At 40.3% G+C, this 20,841-nt stretch overlaps 1 protein-coding gene across 3 annotated transcripts; it reads left to right on the top strand.

Moving 5' to 3' along the window:
* The first annotated feature begins 636 nt into the window (after window positions 1-636).
* kctd3 (potassium channel tetramerization domain containing 3) lies at window positions 637-17,679 on the top strand. 3 transcript variants are annotated; one of them, XR_005204399.1, is made up of 20 exons: window positions 637-1,044; window positions 1,335-1,388; window positions 3,912-3,957; window positions 4,236-4,309; window positions 4,406-4,464; window positions 5,197-5,277; window positions 5,451-5,609; window positions 6,305-6,395; window positions 7,430-7,620; window positions 7,764-7,879; window positions 8,121-8,208; window positions 8,813-8,929; window positions 9,111-9,281; window positions 9,435-9,590; window positions 10,011-10,107; window positions 10,265-10,458; window positions 10,663-10,801; window positions 11,018-11,140; window positions 12,415-15,222; window positions 17,669-17,679. XR_005204399.1 is itself a non-coding variant. In XM_037752747.1 (19 exons), exons 1-19 carry the CDS (start codon window positions 974-976, stop codon window positions 13,001-13,003), a joined length of 2,616 nt encoding a protein of 871 aa, XP_037608675.1. In that variant the 5' UTR covers window positions 637-973; the 3' UTR covers window positions 13,004-16,612. The 3 variants fall into 3 exon arrangements, 2 of the variants coding, with proteins under 2 accessions (XP_037608675.1, XP_037608686.1); XM_037752747.1 differs by lacking the exon at window positions 17,669-17,679 and having other exon boundaries at window positions 12,415-16,612; XM_037752758.1 differs by lacking the exon at window positions 17,669-17,679 and having other exon boundaries at window positions 637-1,149; window positions 12,415-16,612.
* Window positions 17,680-20,841: the final 3,162 nt, after the last annotated feature.

Raw genomic sequence — 20,841 nt, 5'->3', positions numbered from 1 at the left:
AGATGTTGTTTTCTCCAAGTAGATGTTGTATTCTCCAAGTAGATGTTGTTTTCTCCAAGTAGATGTTGTTTTCTCCAAGTAGATGTTGTTTTCTCCAAGTAGATGTTGTTTTCTCCAAGTAGATGTTGTATTCTCCAAGTAGATGTTGTATTCTCCAAGTAGATGTTGTTTTCTCCAAGTAGATGTTGTATTCTCCAAGTAGATGTTGTATTCTACAATTAGATGTTGTATTTTTTTCTCCAAGTAGATGTTGTATTCTCCAATTAGATGTTGTATTTTTTTCTCCAAGTAGATGTTGTTTTCTCCAAGTAGATGTTGTATTGTTTTCTCCAAGTAGATGTTGTATTCTCCAAGTAGATGTTGTATTTTTTTCTCCAAGTAGATGTTGTATTCTCCAATTAGATGTTGTATTGTTTTCTCCAAGTAGATGTTGCATTCTCCAAGTAGATGTTGTATTTTTTTCAAGTCAAGTCATTAAAACCCATACATGTAATTCTGTATGACTATATTAAATAAACATTTTCATAAAAAAAATAAATATATAATAATAATTTAGGGTTTCCAATCTACGTCGTTTAAAAGCGAAACCGGAAGTGTCTAGAGGTGAGCCCTCTCGCCTCGCTTGTACACGGTTTGTACAGCTGTTTCACGTTGCTAATATTCTGCGCAGGAAGATTGTTATCCACGATTTTACATGCAGCAGGGCACAGTGATGCAAACACAAGCTCGCTGGAGGAAAATAAAGGGATTCTTGTGTGAGCAGCTGCCTTTTGGATAGTAAAAAAAGAAGAAGGCCCCTGTTTCTCTCTTCTTCGCAACACTATGCGGAGGCTTAACGACACCGACACTGTGCGTTTATAAGGACTGTTTAATGGACGAAGGAGACGTTGAGAGGCTGAGGAGGTAGTCAGGACAACAGCTGAGGAGAGAGGAGCGATAGCAACCTAGCTCTCGTACAACAGCCTCGGTCATCATGGCTACGAATGGTAACAACGAACCGCCTGGGATGGGAGAGATCATCCAGTTAAACGTCGGTGGGACAAGGTAAGCTCCGTGAACAGGACAAGCCCGACAGATGATGCTGATGGTCATCATTGATGATATCTGCATGGCCAAGCAGCCATGGATGTAGCTGAAGTAGATAACAAGGTTGTGTACTTTATCATTAACTACTCTTCTTCTTATTCACTTTCTCACTCACTCTCTCCCTCTTTCTCTCTCTCTCACACACACACACCTGGGGTTTCTTGATGATACATTGATGAACACACTGTTACTGCTCTGACCCACACAGTGTTTTGTAATAGATGTGCTATTGTGTCTTTATACTTTAGGTTCAGCACCTCCAGACAGACTCTGATGTGGATCCCAGACTCCTTCTTCTCAAGGTGGGTTTTAAATGTTAATGTCAGCATTTGGACTCTCTTAAAAAAAAAAAAAAAAAATGATGCATGAAATAGAAATGGACTGCAATATTTGAAGAATCAATTGAAGTATTAAGTGCAGTATTAAAGGTCCCATATCATGCTCATTTTCAGGTTCTTACTTGTATTTTGGATTTCTACTAGAACATGTTTACATACTTTAATGTTTAAAAAAAACTTTATTTTCCTCATGCTGTGTTTGAATATGCCTGTATTCACCCTCTGTCTGAAACGCTCCGTTTTAGTGCATTTCAACGGAATTGCGTTGCTAGGCAACAGTTTGGGTCCATGTTTACTTCCTGTCAGCTGATTTTATTTACATACATTGCAACAGGAAATAAACTGGGACACATTTATAATGTTTACGTTTAAAACTGTGCAGTGGTCTAAATATTGTATATTTGTGACATCACAAATGGACAAAAATCCTAACGGCTTGTTTCAAACGCACAATTTCTGAATACGGGCTGTGTGTGTTTCTCCGTATATTGAGCGTTTTGATAGATTAACAGCATTTATAAAGCACTTAAACCTGTTTTATAATATAAAAGACATGAAAATCTCACTTTTTACAATATGGGACCTTTAATCTCAGCATTTGGACACTCTTAAAAAAAGAAAGATGATGCATGAAATAGAAATGGACTTGGTTTGTGCAATATTTGAAGAATCAATTTAAGTATTAAGCGCAGTCTTAAAATATCAAGATATTCCTTTATTAGTCCCGCAGTGGGGATAGTGCAAAAAACAAGATGCATCAGCTAACACAGTAAAAAAAGAGCTAAACAAAGTGTAACAAAATATGAACTATTTAAATAGAAGGAAGTATAAAAATAGGAGCAGTATATACAGTATTGACAATAAACAGACTATTAACAAAATTGCACAAGTGGAAAATGATATTGCACAGTGACAATGAATGAAATTCCACCTGAAAATATCAGGTTATTGTCAGTTTTTGGTGTGTATGTGTTCTACTGGGAGCAGTGCTGGTTGTGGAGTCTGACAGCTGCAGGAAGGAGGGACCTTCGATAGCGCTCCTTCACACACTTTGGGTGGAGCAGCCTGTCACTGAAGGAGCTCTCCAGTGCTGAGATGGTGTCCTGCATGGGGTGGGAGTCATTCTCCATCATGGATGACAGCTTTGCCATCATCCTCCTCTCTCTATTAGAGTATACATTATGAGGAACATTTGGCTATGTATGGCAAAAAATGGAAGTGAATGTGTAAGTGCTTTAACACATACTGTACATATTTAATAACCTGACTAACATGGGGCTCAAATGGAGTACATTTAACATGTCTAGACACCCCCTACTAGTACTATTGCTACAGCATGTAGGATCTACCAGAAACAGGCAAAAAAAACAGGTGCTGTTGCAACTAGGAATGCATCGATACTGGATCGAATATTGGGCCGATATTGACTCAAATAGCTGGATCGGGTATCGGTGACAATGGAGCCGATATATTCATTTCAATTCTATATATACTATACACATTTTATACGTTTTTACCAATTTGTTGCGCCATTAAAAAGGTTTACATTTCAAATGTAATTCCTGTTAATTTTGAAGATTTTGAAGTTGCTGATGTACAATGTATTATCCTAATAATAATAACAATTCAGTGAATGTATATCTATGTATTTATTTGTTAGGAAAGCAATATTTAAGTAAAGCCTGATGTTGCCTTACACATAAAAGAATGATCCCAGTCACTTCCACACAGTGAGGCATACAGCTTATTAATTAAACACTGGTATCACTATTGGTATCCAGACTGAAAAAGTCAGATCGGTGCATCCCTAGTTGCAACCCGGTGAAACAAAATTTGTATTACATAATTAATGTTGTAGTGTTCCATTATCTTGTCTCTGTCTTGCTTCATACTTATACCATTCTGGTGATGGAAAATATCAGGGGATTACAGTCTGCTATGATTGGCTGCGTTACTTTTATAAATGTTGTGACTTTTGTTTATTTTAGTGAGGCAAAAGTCTCGTGGGGGGGTTTTTGAAACTGTCATTAAAATATATGGACTATGTTTCGTTATACATGTGTGTTTTCACATGAATCTAGTGAGTTATTTAGGTGTGATGGGAACCCACTGTTACAGTTAGACAGCTGACTGGGGTTGGGCAAATACCACAGTCGGAACACACTCAAACACTGGACTGAGCTCACGGTTTGACAACAGCTGACCAAGTAGTGCTAAATGCCTGTCGGGTCTGTCTGCCAGCGCACCTGTCTGTCTGTCTGCCTGCCTGTCAGTCTCTCTGCAGTGTTCAGTCAATATAAAGTCATTCTTCATACACACTTACAGCACATGCTGATGCAGCTGCACTAATCTCTATGTTCAGGGTCAACAGGTCAGAGTCACTGTGCAGAATGTTTACTTCAGGTATTGGAAACACTGCATGTAAGTGGAAAGGGAGAAGTCCTTGGGTTAACTGGAGCACTGTGCGTGTGTTTGTGTGTTTTCCAGTTTGCTGAGTGGAAGGATATCCACTCTTCGGGATGAAACCGGAGCCGTGAGTATAGCCTTTGTTGCTTCTTATTGAAAACTAGGACAGCATCTGCAGGCCACATCTGAAAATTAGCTAAAAGCTTCCAGCAGATAGGACATGACATTTGTTCTGTTGGGCACAAGAAGACCTAAGATATGACATTATACCATTTGAGACCTATGTCTCAAGTATTCTTCAATGCCTTTCAATGTCAGAAAGTAGTGAAACAGCCCATTGTGCTTGCAAACAATTACCTTATAATAATGTTATAACTTTCATAATATATGTTCCTCCTCTTCCAGATATTTATTGACAGAGACCCCACAGCTTTCGCACCAATTTTGAATTTCCTCCGAACCAAAGAATTGGACCTGCGGTAAGGAGTCCTGACACCATTCAGACAATAGGAAGACATTAGGTTGAGTTGTAACCAGAGTCTTACTGAATACTGCTTTTTTGTTTTTCTCTGTAGGGGTGTCAATATCAGCGTCCTGCGACATGAAGCAGAGTTTTACGGGATAACTCCTTTAGGTGTGTAGCTTTACAGAGTTTTTGGAGGAATAATGTACTTGCCTGTTATCAAGTTTGTCCTGTAGCCAATACATTTTTGTCACAAGAGCAGTCACTACGTGTTTATAACATCACCAGGTACTGCATACCAGCTGAGTGCGTGGGCTTTCTGGGTACAGTTTGAACAGCTATAGTACAAGTGAACTGTCATTAAAGGGAAATGTTGTCCTGTAACAACTTGACCAACGTCAAAACCTCATTGCTGTTAGTTCCATAATCTCTAATGTTTTACTTCCTGTTTCACTGTTTGTAACTTCCCTGCATTGTCTGTATTTGAATGGGAAGGTTGCCTTTGTGAAAGCTGATCACCTGCTTACAGTCATAACATGCACAGCAACACACACAGCATGATACAATGCAAAGATAAATTACATAGAATTTAAATTACAGTGGATTGCTTCAACTCAAAGACAGGATCTAATCAGTCATGGACTATATAACTTAACAATAACTTTGTCAAAATGAATAGAGTAAATATAGAATTAAGAAATAGAGTATTCTAACATACTATGTACTAGCATCAGTAAATACAATCATCCACTACATTCTTCTAATTGTTATTTTTTTGTTTATGTTTTACTGTAATTAAATGAGTAGTCACTTCATCTTGAAAAATATCTATCATGTTACTCTGGTCATCCTGGGCTCATTGCAGTTTTGTGTGTGTGTGTGTGTTTGTACCTATGTGTGCAGTACGGCGCCTGCTGCTGTGTGAGGAACTGGACCGCTCATCGTGTGGTAGCGTTCTCTTCCATGGTTACCTGCCGCCCCCAGGTAAAGAAGCAGCTGAATACAGAGTAAACCAAATAACTGTGAACAGAATATTCAACATATGTTCCAAAAAAGGAAGTCAACAATCTGTTTTTAAGTCACAGAATACTATAAAAAATACAAATCTGCGCACATTTCTCCATATTTATAAATGTCGGTGTATGTTTCCTTGACAGCCATCCCTGCCCGTAAGCCAATTCCTGCCTCCGCAGTCTCTGGCCCCTCCTCTGACGAGCGGCCGGGTCCAAGCGGAGCCGAGGGCTTCACCCGGATTGGTCCCCCTCCTCACCCGTCCCTCTCTGGCTCACCTGGAACAGACGACAACCACAAACTGGGTGAGTTACCTGGGCCAGCCTTATGAAGTGTGTCTGAATGTAAAAGATAAATAATGGTGTTAATCTGTAGATTGTATATACGATTACAGCTGTGCCAGAAATCCATCTCAGCATCTTAGCATAAAAAAGCAAGCAGCAATGACTCTTATTTTGACACTGTCTGCCTTCTGCCTGCCACTCACAGACTGCGTGCATACTGCATGTGCTCTAGCATTCATACTGTTTATGTCTGTTTCTACATGTGTGTCACATCTGTATGTGTGTGCCAGTAAGAGAGTGTACTATACGTACAGTTTATGCTCCTCCACATGTGCGTGTGTTTCTGTGAGTGTGCATTAATGCTGGAGCTAATGTGACCTGACACATCCTTTTAGTGCGCAGCCTAGTTTCCCATCGGCCTACTCTCTTTTGAGGATGACATCAGAGAATATAGTTAGCTTCAGTAAACAAAGAGTGTAACTTTGCTCTGGACTGATGCAGAAGGATTAGGGATGGCTGTTTTATATCATGCAATAATTTGAAGTAAACGTCAATGATCCCTGCCTGGTTCTCGACCTTTGAATTGCCGCCCACGTTACCATTTTATTCAGCAGTTCCGATAATGAATAAGGAAGTGAAAACAAAATGGACATGTAGTCAGATTATCAGGCTATGAAACTAGTGTGTTTATTTGTATTTTGTGTGTGTGTGTGCAGGTCCTGTGGTTGACCCCAGGAAGGTGCTGATTATAGCGGGACACCACAACTGGATTGTAGCAGCGTACGCACACTTTGTCATCTGCTACAGGTAATTCTGCGACAGCACGGTCGGTTGAAACATTTCCCATCCACTCTATACTTCATGAGGGGGGAGACATTAAATTATTTATGATGGGAAGAAGGAGTCATTATCTGTTGTGTCTCACATTTCTCACTAAATGTCTGTGCCAGCTGTCATCTTTGTCTCTATACATGTTCGGTCAAATTAGTGAACTATTTATCTTCATTAAAACAAGCAGACAAGTTGAGAACAAAATGCCATTTGGTTTATTTCGGTTGTTTTACAAGCTGCTTATGCTTATTGTTTAAGCATGTAATAAAAGGTGGTAATGAAAGCTGACTTTTTTCAAAACAGATCTATTAGTTCATAACTGTCCTTGTCATTTAAAGCAGTGATTCTCATAGTGGGGTCATTCTGTCAGGAGGTCTGTGAAATAATTTGCTCTAAATTATAAAATTGTGTTGTGTCATTAAAAAGTGCATATCTACAGATGGGGACCATTTGCGCCAATAAAACAAGTATATTGTGTCCATATACTCCCACCTACGTTAGCTTGGGGCCAATAGAAACTATGATTGTGACACAACAGCAATACGTTCATTATCTCTTAAGTTGAATCACCTACTGAAAGTCAGCTTCAGACTGATAAATTTAAATTATTTAATACATTTTATGAAAGCTTTTAAGATCAATTACTTGAAATGTAGACTATAAATGCTGTCAAGTTGAGTCCAAATGCAATTTGAATAAAATGATCCTCTGTTTAAAGGTATATAAGTGGTATTAATAAGTGGACTAATAAAGGATTATCTAGTTATTATTAATAATAATTATTACTAATCTTATTTTATCTTAACATGATTCAGTTCCGAAGGCATCTAAGAGTACAAATGGTAGTAAGCATTATATTTATATTTTGTTATAATGTTTTACACATTATCTGTGTTATGATTATGAGGGGGGTCCTTTGTATAAAAGTATAAAACACTGTATTATAGCTAACCCTTTGGGTAAGCATAAAAGCAGAGCTAAATGTTTGTCTGTGTGTGATCTGACTACAGGATAAAAGAATCGTCTGGATGGCAGCAGGTGTTTTCCTCCCCCTACCTTGACTGGACTATTGAACGCGTCGCGCTTAACGCCAAGGTGGTGGGTGGCCCGCATGGAGACAAGGATAAGATGGTGGCCGCCGCCTCTGAAAGCAACATCATCCTCTGGAGCATCCAAGATGGAGGCAGTGGAAACGAGATAGGTAAACAAAGAGTTACTGCATGTTGGTGTCTTGTGTGTGGACCACCTTGCTGATTTGTGACCCCCTTTGACCTCCTGCCATCTCAGTGACTCAGTCTTCACTCTCCATCCACTTTCAACTCCTGTCCCTCCCTACCACCCCAGGTGTGTTCAGTCTCGGTGTACCTGTGGACGATCTCTTCTTCATCGGAAACCAGCTGGTGGCTACAAGCCATACAGGGAAGGTCGGGGTGTGGAATGCCGTCACACAGCACTGGCAGGTAGGAGGGTGTGTGTGTGTGTGTGTGTGTGTGTGTGTATGGGTGAGATGTAGAGAGATAGTCAAGAGTGCTGAGTGATTCTCCTCCTCGTTTGTGTTTTACTAAGTGAGTGAATGGCCTTAATGAGTATCCAACCATTCATTGAATGTACAGTATGTGTGCTTTCTATTGAGCGACAGTGACTTCACAGAATAAAACTGCACTGATCGTGAGTTCACCTTGTTGTGTGTATATGTTCAAGGTTCAAGATGTGGTTCCTATAACCAGTTGTGACACAGCAGGATCCTTCCTCCTACTGGGCTGCAACAATGGGTCCATCTACTACATAGGTACACGCATGCTTATACACACACACACACACACACAAAATATGTGTGCACACACAGGGTTTCCTTCTGTCTGCCACTCAGTTTATTGGATGTTTGACCCCCTTTACAGCTGGCATTAAAATGCATCTCGGATCCAGATAGTACCAGATATGATTTAACCGGAAACTGAAGCTCCGCAGCCCAAAAAATGGTACTCGAGACAGCCCTAGCATTACATGGTTCCGCCCACGTAGTTCTTGTATGTGGATTAAAAAGACAATTGCATTTACACTTGTGTTCAATGTGGTCACAATGCGTCCATGACCACCTCACCATCACAATCCATCATCAGTGCATTTTAGGTGCATTTACACCTGTATTTTCATGTGGTCAAGCACTATCCGATTGAAATCCGATCACCCAAAAGGCATTTAATGCCAGGTGTGAAGGGGGTCTTTGTGAAGTTAGTGATGTGACTTTGACTTCATAAAATGCTTCTAAGAAACACCATGGTGATTTTTTTCACCAACTAATTTTTATCTAAAGGATTCTGAGTAACCGGATCTAGATTTCATAAACTGCCGTCAAACCTCAACACGTTAACATTTTGTCTTCCTCTTTTCAGACATGCAAAAGTTTCCACTGAGGATGAAGGACAATGATCTTCTAGTGACAGAGCTTTATCACGACCCTTCAAATGATGCCATCACTGCACTGTCTGTCTACCTCACACCTAAAACCAGTCAGTACACCAGTTCTTATCTTCTAAAAACAAAGAAGAAAGTAAACTTAAAATATGTTATCCCTGCATATACTTGTCTGTTTTTTCCTTTTCACATTGTTTCAGCTTTGGTGTAACATAAATCCGTTACTAAAATGTGTTGTGTCTTTCTGTCTTCCCTCTCTCTGCTCTCTTACTGTAGGTGTGAGCGGGAACTGGATAGAGATAGCCTACGGGACGAGCAGCGGTGCAGTGAGAGTGATCGTGCAACACCCGGAGACGGTGGGATCGGGCCCCCAGCTCTTTCAGACATTCACTGTGCACAGGAGCCCGGTGACAAAGATCATGCTGTCTGAGAAACATCTGGTATCAGGTGAGGAAGTTATAACAGATAGGAGGGTTAGATGAGCAGTTTCTCTGTTGATAATATCCAAGACAACATCAATCATCTCTTGTTCATCGTGTTCTCTGTTACGCACCTGGGTGTATTACCTGTGATTGAAATCTTGTGTTGTTCTTCTGTCAGTGTGTGCGGACAACAACCACGTTCGGACGTGGACGGTGACCCGGTTTAGAGGGATGATCTCCACCCAGCCAGGCTCCACCCCTCTGGCGTCCTTCAAAATACTGTCCCTGGAGGAAACGGAGAGCCACGGGAGCTACGGCTCTGGGAATGATATTGGTGAGAGAGAGTTCAGAAGAAAAGATCAGAAGGAAACAGTAGAAGGCAAGATTGATTACTGGGAGGGAAGGATAGATGCATTTATAAGATGGAAGAGAGAGACGAGGTGCAGGTTTGGGATTGGCATTAATAGTAATGCGTGGATCTTATCTTCACATTCAAATTTAGTAGATAGCACGTACACTATGTGCAGATTTGAATATGTGTGCTACCAGCTGTGAGACACACTAAATACTGGGAACATGAATTAAACTGCTACCAGTTTTATAATTGTAAATTCATCAAAGAGCTGGTGAATTGCCGTAAAGAGACACAAAAGTAGACCCATCACTTACTTAACAAGAGGTGGACTTGCTGAATCCAGATGTAAGATGGCGGGGTGGCGTAAAGGCAGAGAGTGATTGTGTCTTCTGCTCTCAGGTCCATTTGGAGAGAGAGACGATCAGCAGGTTTTCATACAGAAGGTGATCCCCATCACCAATAAACTGTTTGTGAGGCTCTCATCTACTGGAAAGAGGTAAAATGTTCTCCGTCTGTCTTTTCTCTTTCACCTTTGCTCCTCCGACTTTTAAAGTTTCTTTCTTTCCCATTGTTATTCAACTTATCTGTACGTTTTTAGTACTTCTTTCTGACCTTTGCTACTGTACATGTTAACGTATGCGTGTGTTTGTCAGGATCTGTGAGGTGCAGTCAGTGGATGTGACCACCATCTCTTGCTTCATGGTGCGGGAGTGTGAGGGTTCGAGCCGGATGGGGTCGCGACCTCGGCGCTATCTGTTCACCGGACACGGCAACGGCAGCATCCAAATGTGGGACCTGACCACTGCGATGGACAACGCTAACAAAGGAGAGGAGAGGAAGACAGAGGGTGAGGAGATAGAGACAGATAGAAGGAGAAAGGGAGGCTGAGAGAGAGAGAGAGACAGAACTGTGGAAGGAGACATTGTGTGTGTTCATGGGGAAAAAGACGAAGAACACTAGAACCAGACTACTATTTCTAGGATTAAATGTATTTATTACTTTCTTTCGATAAAATGCTGTGTTTTGTGTGTGTGTGTTTTGTGTCTGACAGAAGTGGGTGGGCCTTCAGAGGAGGAGCTGCTGCAGCTGTTGGACCAGTGCGACCTGAGCACCTCCCGCTGTGCTACACCAAACATTAGCCCCGCCCCCTCCGTGCTGCACCACACACGCCTCAGAGAGTCCTGCTCAAGGTTAGAGAGAAAGTTCACGTACGCACACACGCATGCACACACACACGCACACACACACACATTACAGATAAACAGGTATATACATGGACAGGCTTATGAAATAAGGAACCAATCAATCAGTTAATAACACCCCCTGCACTACGGTTGTCAGCCAGTATGTACTGTATGAAGTGTTGTGAAATCTCTTACCTGTCTCCCTCTTTTCTCTTCTGTCAGTCTGCAGTTACAGGCCCAAGAGCCCATTCCTGAGAGCCAGGCTACTTACGGAGCAGTGCGGCCCTACAGAGAGAGCCCCCTGCTGGCCCGCGCTCGACGAACCGAGTCCTTCCACAGCTACAGGTGAAATAATCTCTCTAATAATCTATCTGTCTCACTGCGCAGATACATAGAGGGTCGCTGTTTCACCCATAAAAAAAAACAACAACACACATTTCCTCACTGATCACTAGTGGTGTCAAGCCATGCAGATCAATTTGGTTTTATTAGTGTAGGTTTTGAGATTTCAACTGTTTTCAATAGGTTCAAGGTTCAAGTTTTATTTTATTATCATTGTACAACACATGGTTGTACAAGGAAATACAGTTGTCGTCCCTTTATGCTACATAAGAAAAACAAAAGAACCCAGTAGTGCATTCCTGTAGTGCATTTTTTTAAATTTACATCAGGAGGAATGTAAACTGCAGCACGTTTGCGCACCAAGCATCACTGATGCGATGCAAACATATAGTCCGCCTCCCCTCGTTCCCCCACCGGAGTCCTGCACTCTGTGATCTTGGATGCCACAATGGAGCCAGGTCTCTGAAAGATGTGGGCACAACAGTTTCCGATCTCCCATTGCTGAGTCCTATTTCAATCATTCCACTTTCCTGCGACCGGATATCAGCCAGGAGCAGGTTGGGTATTGGATCAGCCCTAGGTCCAAGATGGGCCAGCCTAGCTCTTTTCCCTGCACTCTTCCCAGGGCGGACGGATGGTTGGATAGTCAGAAGATGTCGTGGGCAGTGATCGGCTCAAGGTCCGCTGCAGTTCTCTGCGCTTCCTTCTCCGATGTTGATGAGTGTATCTCTGTCATAGGCCATAGGTTCTCCAGTAACAAAAGCGAAGACAACAAATTAAAACAAAAATGTTGCAAAGTTCATGGGAGCTACTGGCTGCTGCATCTGCATGCACCGCTGTCACTTAGTGGGGGAAAAAGAAAGAAAAAAGAAATATATAGACAAATATATCAGACGAATATCTCAAGAGGATCATTTTTGTAATTTGGATGGCTTGACCATTACAGTGGTGCTCCTTGTCCTGAAGAGCACTAACACTTTTTTCATCTTTCTGATCTCTACTCACACCTGATTAGTGGTCTCTAGTGTGTTTAGTCAATGAAGAGCTAATGAGGTGTGGACGGAGCAGGGAGAGATTGAAAACATGCATCGCTGTGTTTTTCCAGAACCAGGAGTGAGGACCTAGTTTTGAAATGCAGCCTCCCTGCGTGCCAGTCTGATAATAATCTGATTAAACTAATGGCATGTATGCTTGGAAAATGCTGAGTTGTCCTTGTCTGTATTTTGTTTATTCATCTATCCACCTGTAACTGACTCCATCCCTCTGTCTTTCCACAGAGACTTCCAGAACTTCAGCCTGAGTCGAGGTTTACTGGACAGCACCGGTCAGACGTCCACACAGGGCCCAAGCCTCGACGTCCGCCGTTCGCTCTGTGACTTTGGGCCTGAGGACAGCGAGAGGAGAGCCACAGCTATGGAGTTCTGGGCCTGCCGAACAGCCGGTTCGAGCTCTAACACAATCATCGGAGGTATGACGACCGCTGGTGTCTCCGGGGCGAAGACAGAAGGCGGTCAAGAGTCGCCACGGCAACCTCCTGACAGCCCAATTCCCGGAGGCGACGTTAGGCGGAAGGTGCACCCACAAACAGAGGAGGGAGAGGGATCAGGATCAGGATCAGGATCAGGGGGAGAGGGGGCGAAGGTGGAGGGAGGTGTGAGGAAGAGGGGAGTACTTGACGGAGGCTTTCTGGGGAGAAAGAGGGCTCCGCCAGTCCCCTTCCTATCCTCCCTCCCGTCTGGATCTGATGGTGGTGGCAGCGACTCATCTTCCAATGCCTCCCCCTCCCCGACCAAACTGTCTTCCTCCACCTCACCGCGACACAGGAAGCTGGCCCCTGAGCCGTCCAATCAGGACAGCAGCCTGTGACACCACCCTTTTCTTTTGATCCAAATCAGAGGAACATGTGGGAGATGAGTTCTGGGTATCGCAGCTGAGGAGGAATGTTGCTTTCTGAGGTGTCGTTCATGATGTAACTGGATGAAGGACCTCCTTCTTTTGGGACTCCACATCAGACACTACCATGCTTTAATGAGTCTGTATCTCAGGACGAGTCTCCTTTACTCGCTGAAAGACTTTTATTTAAACCATACACCTTTTCTTAATTTAAGTCAGTGGAATCTATCTGACACGACGAAGCAGTTACATCCAAACAGCATGCCATCTCAACCAGGGCAGGAGTGCATTTCATTTTGGATCTGTTAAGGGATTTCAAGTTTTATCACACTTGTAAAATCTGCTGGGTACAACTGGAGCTCCTCCTATCTCTGTTTGCACTTTCTGGCACAAATCTGATTGCAATTTTCCAGCTAAGTTAGTCCTGGAGAAGTGCGGAAATCAGTTTCTCTCCCAATGTTGTTGTCGTTGTGTCGATGTCGTTCACTCTACATCTTAACAAACATACAGTAACTACAGGAACATGCAATAGTCTGTCTGGCCAAGTGTTGTCAAGGGCGTATTGTTGCTGCCTGTTTGGTTGAAGCACAAGCAAGTGTTAGGCCACTGATGTGTAGATTGAATCATTCAATCATCAAGGTTCAGGCGAATGAAAATGAAACAAAAACAAGCACAGTGCTAGTAATAGAATGAGGGTTTCAAACACCATCTAAGGAACGCTTTATCTTGAGAGACCTTTAAACAGATAATGGAAGCAAAATGGAATTAACAAAGGCACAGTTTGTACTTTTATCAGATATTTAAAGTGTTTTTATTGACTTATACTCTGGTGCAAATGACTTAGTTCAGAACCTGACACATATCATTCAAGATTACGCAAAAAACATCTGATTTCGAAGAGAAAACTAACAACTAACAATTACTTTCATTATCAGAAACCTTTTAAATAACGCATCACAAAAATGATCAAATTACAATTATATAAAAAATAGGAAAAAAAGATGAAAATCCGTACATTTGAGACTCTGAAACCAGCAGATGTTTGCTATTTTTGTCAATTACATTTTTGGTGATTGACCAAACAATTAAAGGGCCAGTGTGTAGGTACGGTGGCTGATGCAAAACGCGAATGGCCCTCTCTAGAGCCAGTGTTTGGTTTGTCTGTTAGGGGCTACTAATGAAACATAGCGGTGCAATATGGCAGCTGGCTCCATGAAGAGAGGACATTCACAGTATGTAGATATAAACAGATCATTCTAAGGTAAAAAAGGAACTAGGAAAACTCAATGATTCTTATTTTCAGGTGCTTATACACTAAAGAAAACATACTTAATATTATATTCCATTTCTGCCAATAGAAATGCTACACACTGTTCCTTTAATTGACTAACTGTTTCAGCATTTCAAATTTGTCAAAAGGATAAGGCCCCTTTCGAAAACTAAGGATGATGTTGGGTGTCTGTGACAATATGTGCAATCTGTCCTTCAGTGAATTTTTACTTAAACGTACCTTAAAAATGTTTCCCTAGCCTGAACCTTGGCAGCTACTTGAACCCTAATGTGTATCCACTTTGCTGCAGCCAGAGACACAATGGACACAAAAAGACAACAGTCAACAAGCAGTTAAGTCATTTCACGGCTCCAACACGCAGTAAAACCTTCCTGGGTTTGTTGTTTGACGGCTCAACGACTCAACTATGCAACAGTGGAGTTAAGATGCCGAAGAGCTAAACTAACACTCTGATTTCCACATGTAGGCTTCAGGATTGCTTAATAGTGATGATGTGTTACACACTGTTGTTTGCCTGCAGCAACATTGAATCCTCATGTGAGCAGGTGCGTGTTTTTCACTACTGCTGGCCACCTGAAATTTTATTTTACAAGTTCCACACCAATTGCATTATTAACGTATACCAACAGTAGCATATCAGCCTCCCTGCTCCTCAACGCAGCTAAAAGAAAACCGGAAACTGTTGTGTGCAACATGTGACATGCAGTGTATTGACCTTTCACTGCAGACATTTTGACTCCTTATAGCAGGAAAAGCTCAGGTGAAACAAATTACATTAGTGATGGTTCGTTTCCATGAAGTGTCCCAGTGAGCCATGACGTCGTTTTTATCTATCACACCTTTGCTTTTCCTGCTGTGGCAGGCCAAAATGTCTGCCACGTCATCCAACGCAGCAATTAATGTTTTGTGGTACATACGGTATATGACCTTTTCCTTGATATCTAAACGGAGAGAAATAATTTGGTACACTTCTTTTTTCACTGTTTACACAGCTAGAAAAGGTAACGCTAAATTTTCACAGTGGTGCCTGTGCAAGATCACACTAATTATTATTTATATTTTATTTTTTTACAGTATCACAATATAACTACACTCAACTCAATAGAAGGACCTGGTACACTACATCACTTTACTCCTGCTGAAACAGATTTTAATGTGTCTTGTTGTTGTTTTGGATGACTGTTGCAGTGCCTTATTTAACTTGTTTGACGGTTATCAGCCTGTTTGTGTGTTTTCATCGAAACGGATTCTGACCAAAGGCTTGTGAAGACTGTGGAGCCATGTAACGGACCTGACTGAGGGGTCAGTTGAATCGATGGGCATCACAGTGCATATTAAATTATCATCATCTATTGTAAACTGTACATAATCCTGACATAGATGAAAACTGGAAAGTCCATATTGGTTATGATGATATAGTTGTGAAGGCTTAAAATGACAGCTGAAACGTGAAATGGCAGCAACCTTAATTAGTTATTTTGTGAGCTAAACCTGCTTCTTTTTACTGCTTTATCACCTCTGAGATTTCCACTAGCTGTTTGTTTGAGAAGAAACCAGGCCAGCTCTTGATCTACGGTACTTTTTTTGTAATAATTGTGGGGACAACTGTAAAAATTTGGAAAGAATGTCCTGAAAAGTTAATTATAATTTGCCAAATCCAGCAGCTATATAACCTCTTTTAAGTCGCATATCATTGCAACATTAACAGATGACCACGTGGTCACTGCCTGTACAAAATATGTAAATTTTTATACACTAATTATCTGTATGAAAAGTAGACATACATATTCAAAACAAAATCCTAATGTGGATGCATTGATGTGTGTTATGGCGTGTCGATACTTAACACTGTTGTTCATTACATATTGTTGATAATCATATAATGCCTATATTGATATTACCATGCTATTGGACCTAACTGCATTTGCACTTGCACTATTAAGACTAATATTAGAGTAAATTGCTAGTGTTTATTTTATATATAAATATATATATATAAGTTTAAAGTGTATTTCAGCACATACGTGTCTGTCTGTCCGTCAGTTCCTCTCTGGCTATGTTTACATTATATTACAGCCAGATTATAGTGAGCTAAAAGGAATACATATCTGTTTGTTTTAAACTGCCCTTTACATCATTGTCTTACATTGTGTATGTTAGAAATGCTGCTGAAATTATGTTGTAATATTATATTTTACAGTGCTGACCCATGATCAACAACATTGACCATGTCAGAGCCTCAATGTTCATGCAATTTAATGAACTGTGTTCACTAAAACCTCTCAAAACTGGACATGTTTCCTTTATTTTCTCGGAAGATTAAGAGGTAAACTGACAGGGATGAAATAAAGTTGTGCTGTCATTTTGTCCATTTTGACAAATTCAGTCTGAAGAATAGAACAGAGCACACATTCAGCAGAAGAAGAAGATCGTTCAAATCTGTAGGGCTGAAACTAATGATTATTTTCATTGTCGATTTATCTGTAGATTACTTTCTCTATTAATCGATGAGTTGTTTGGTCTATAAAATGTCAGAAAATGGTGAAAAATGTTGATCAATGTTTCCCAAAGCCCAAGATGACGTCCTCAAATATCTTTTTTCCCCCCCACAAATTAAAGATATTCAGTTTACTGTCATAGAGGAGTAAAGAAACAAGAAAATATTCACATTTAAGAGGCTGGAATCAGAGAATTTTGACTTTTTTTTCTTAAAAAAATACTTTTACGTATATAGTTTAATCGATTATCAAAATAATAACCGATTAATTTAAAAGTTAACAACTCATCAATTAATCGATTAATTGTTGCAGCTCTAAATCTGTTATTATTACAAAGCTGGACAGTATAGCATCAGTTTACCTTTTTCTTCTTCTACATGCTATGTTTTAACACATTGTATAGAACAACATGACATTGTTCCAGCACCATTAACTTCACAAATGTCATCAACAACACATTAAGAGTAAATGAAGACATTTAATTTGGGATCTGAGATGCTTTAATTTATGGAAATCACAAGTGTGTGGTATGACAATAATATATTTATAGTAGTTTCAGCAGTTTAAACTTAATTTGCATGTTCACCTTTAAAACTAGACGCGTTATAAAGCAGACTGAAACAAAAATTCTGCCCGTCACAGCTGAGTTTTTAGCACATGGTTTGCGTGGATAACCTGCCAAAGTGCACAATTTTTGTTTTGTTTGAGCGTCACAGAAGTGTGTGTGTGTTTGTGTGTGTGTGTGTATATGTATGTGTGTGTGTCTCCCCAGCGCTTTCATTTCACTAACCTTCCCGTTCAGACAGTCTCCTCTCTGAGACGCCGTCTGTCGTCATCGTGATTTATGAGTTTAATAAAACCCTGTGTGTGTGTTTGTGTGTGTGTGTGTGTGTGTGTGTAGCTCAGGGCCATACTGTCCCTTACAATCACTCCACACAAGCTCTCTTTTCACAACCTCACCCTCCCTCCGTGGGTGACAATAGCTGTGAATGTGGCTGTGAATGTTTTAGAAGTGCCCTTGTCAGACTGGTGTCCTTGAGCGAGGGCACGCTTGTTACTGCCAGTTTGTTAATTTCAAACTCGCCTTGATGTTCCCTTAAGGGACGCGGGAGCAAAACTAAATTACTGCTGCATAGTTTTGATGGAGATACCGGCCCTCTGTGTGTTTGTGTTGACTGTGTGTGGTAACTAAGGTCTCTGCACAGCTGATGGCACGTCTGTGTTTCACTAACTCAGCAGAAAAGAACAGCATTTCATCTTCAGCTAGATCACCACGACCAGTCTGAGGAACAGTCGTCTGTTAAGCTAAATATCTCAGAGTGTGTTCCTCACTCCTGTACACACACACACACGCAAATCACACGCAAATCATTAAACTGCATGAGTAAACTATTTCACTTTACTTGTTTAAATGGATATTTGTAACACTTTTATGTCCTCATGCATCAATATTGTGAAGTTCACGCCTTGAACATGGAATTAGTACATTTTGTGTGTCTTTAATTTTGAGCTGCTGCTGTTAAGTACTGACATCTCTGTTCACCATAGAGTAAAACAATATTAAACTGCGACAAGCTGTCTTTGGCTCTTCTTTCAAAACCACAGTTTTAATTTGCTTTTTTACAGGAATGCTGCCCTCAATTTTCGTACTGTAAAAAAATATAGTGGAAAATAAATGTGGCATAAAACACTATGCTAGGATATACAAGATCAAATAATCCTTGTGATGAAACTTTGCATTCAAGTTTCACAGATATTAGGGGTGGGGGAAAAATCGATAAAGCACAGTATCGCGATATTTTGCGTGGCAATGTTGTATCGATACACGGATGTCAAGTCTCAAACTTTTATTATATAAACTATTAATATTGCAAATACAAATTAAACAATTTGTTAGCAATTGATTTTTCAGTCCACTAGATAGTGCTAAAAAAATGTTCTGGTGCAGTCCTGGGTAAAATCAGTGGGATTGGCAGGAAGTTAGTCAAAACAAAGATGGAGAGAGAGAAATAAGAAATGTGTCGTCTGCGTTTAAATCAAACGTCTGGACTTATTTTGGATTTTTTAACAAGGAAGGGAAGAAGGACATGGATATGACACATGTGATTTGCAGGGAGTGTCGTATGAAAATAAAATGCTCTGGGAATACTATGAACATGAGGGCTCACCTCACACGCCACCATCCAGAGATAGTGTTAAATCAGCTTCACCGAAAAATCAGCCAACACTGAACTCACTTAGCTTGATAAAGCTACCTTCCAATTCTGAGCGAGCTAAGACAATAACACAAGCCATCACTTACTTCATGTGACCTGTATCCATACAACAAAGGCTTTTGTTGCATACAGTATATAGCAATATATCTTATAGCAATACTCAGCATATCGCAAAATGTTTAAAATGTCAATAAGATCGTATTATGATAATGTTGTATCGTGGGGCCTTTGGTGATTCCCACCCCAGATAGAGTGATTCTTGGAGATCTTTATAAGCAACAGAAAATGGACATGAATGTCTACAACCAATATAGGAATATAAAACGGAGACACAGTCATGTTAAAAGCTGTTTGCTTTGAGGACCAGTGGAAACTGTTTAAAAATGGATGTGTTAATATTTCAAGTGAAGTGAAGAAAATGTAAGAAAACAAGTAGAAATAATATTTTCTTGACCATTATTTATAATTTCTCAGAAAAACACAAACATTGATCAATGATTCATCTATAAATAAGACTTTTTTTTTTATTACAACAACCATAAATAATACTGCCAGTGTAAAAAAGAAAATGTTTTATAACAATACAGTAGGCTTAAATTTTGTACACAAAAACCCATCAATGCCACACAAATATTCAACATCTTGTTCTGATAAATACTGTTTCTATGATGTTTATCTTCTGGAAATTAAAGGCCTAATCTGTGGAATCTGAACATAAACTATGTTTCATTCCTGCTATAACACCAAAACAGGACATAGCTGAGATGTTTTTTAAGCTGATCGCATTCTTGATAATAAAAATGAGGCCACAGACAAACAACACAGAGTCTGGATTTCACTGACAGCTAAACTATGAAATCAAACCCAGACATTCAGCTTCACCAGCTTGAATTCATGATTTCCAGTTCCTTCTAAATTTTAAATCGCGGTAAACTGTACGTCAACAACTGATATGGTAAAAATCTCAGATTGGGCTTTCAAGTTACGTCACGTAATCACAACAATCAGACGGCACATCTGTGATTCCCAGCCACATTTTAACACATTAATAAAAACAGTTGGCATTTATTTTGTAATAAAACTAACACCAAGGCCATGAGTCTTATTATGACTGCAGGACTGCTGCTGATAATGTGTAAGCTCACTAGGCACACTTACTTGTTGAAGCAGAAGAGGTGAAAGCTTTGACATTAATTTACTTATAGACTGGTTTAATTCTGAATAGCGAGAAACAAACCTGCCACAGCTGATCTTTCTGCATTTATTACAATAACTAAACTACTAACAGTTGGCAAGCGGAGACAGCGAATCATAAAACAGTCAAATACGATCTGGTTCTTAATCTGCGCAGGATTTGATATATAACGTATTGTATAAATACAATCCAGATATGGCTACATTCAAGCTATGCAGCCAACAAACTGCAGCTTTATAACTCACAACCTACACAGTCACAGCTGACAGCCTCCATATCTGAACTGTATTCATGGATGTTGGATCCCTCCTCTACTCAAGTTAAGACCATCTGTCCCTACAGGGGGTCAGTGGGGTAAAACACCGGTTTTAACTTGGGCTGCAACTAACGAATATTTACATTATGGATTAATCTGTCTTTTATTTTCTTGATTAAACGATTAGTTGTTTGGTCTATAAAATGTCAGAAAATGGTGAAACATGTTGATCAGTGGTTCCCAAAACCCAAGATGACATCCTCAAATGTCTTTTTTTGTCCACAACTCAAAGATATTCAGTTTACTGTCATAGAGAAGTAAAGAAACCAGAAAATATTCACATTTAAGTAGCTGG

The sequence above is a fragment of the Sebastes umbrosus genome, chromosome 2 (assembly GCF_015220745.1).
Source record: "Sebastes umbrosus isolate fSebUmb1 chromosome 2, fSebUmb1.pri, whole genome shotgun sequence".
Lineage (NCBI taxonomy): Eukaryota > Metazoa > Chordata > Actinopteri > Perciformes > Sebastidae > Sebastes > Sebastes umbrosus.
Note: the sequence above shows the minus strand (reverse complement) of the source record. Positions and strands in the feature narration are given on the sequence as shown.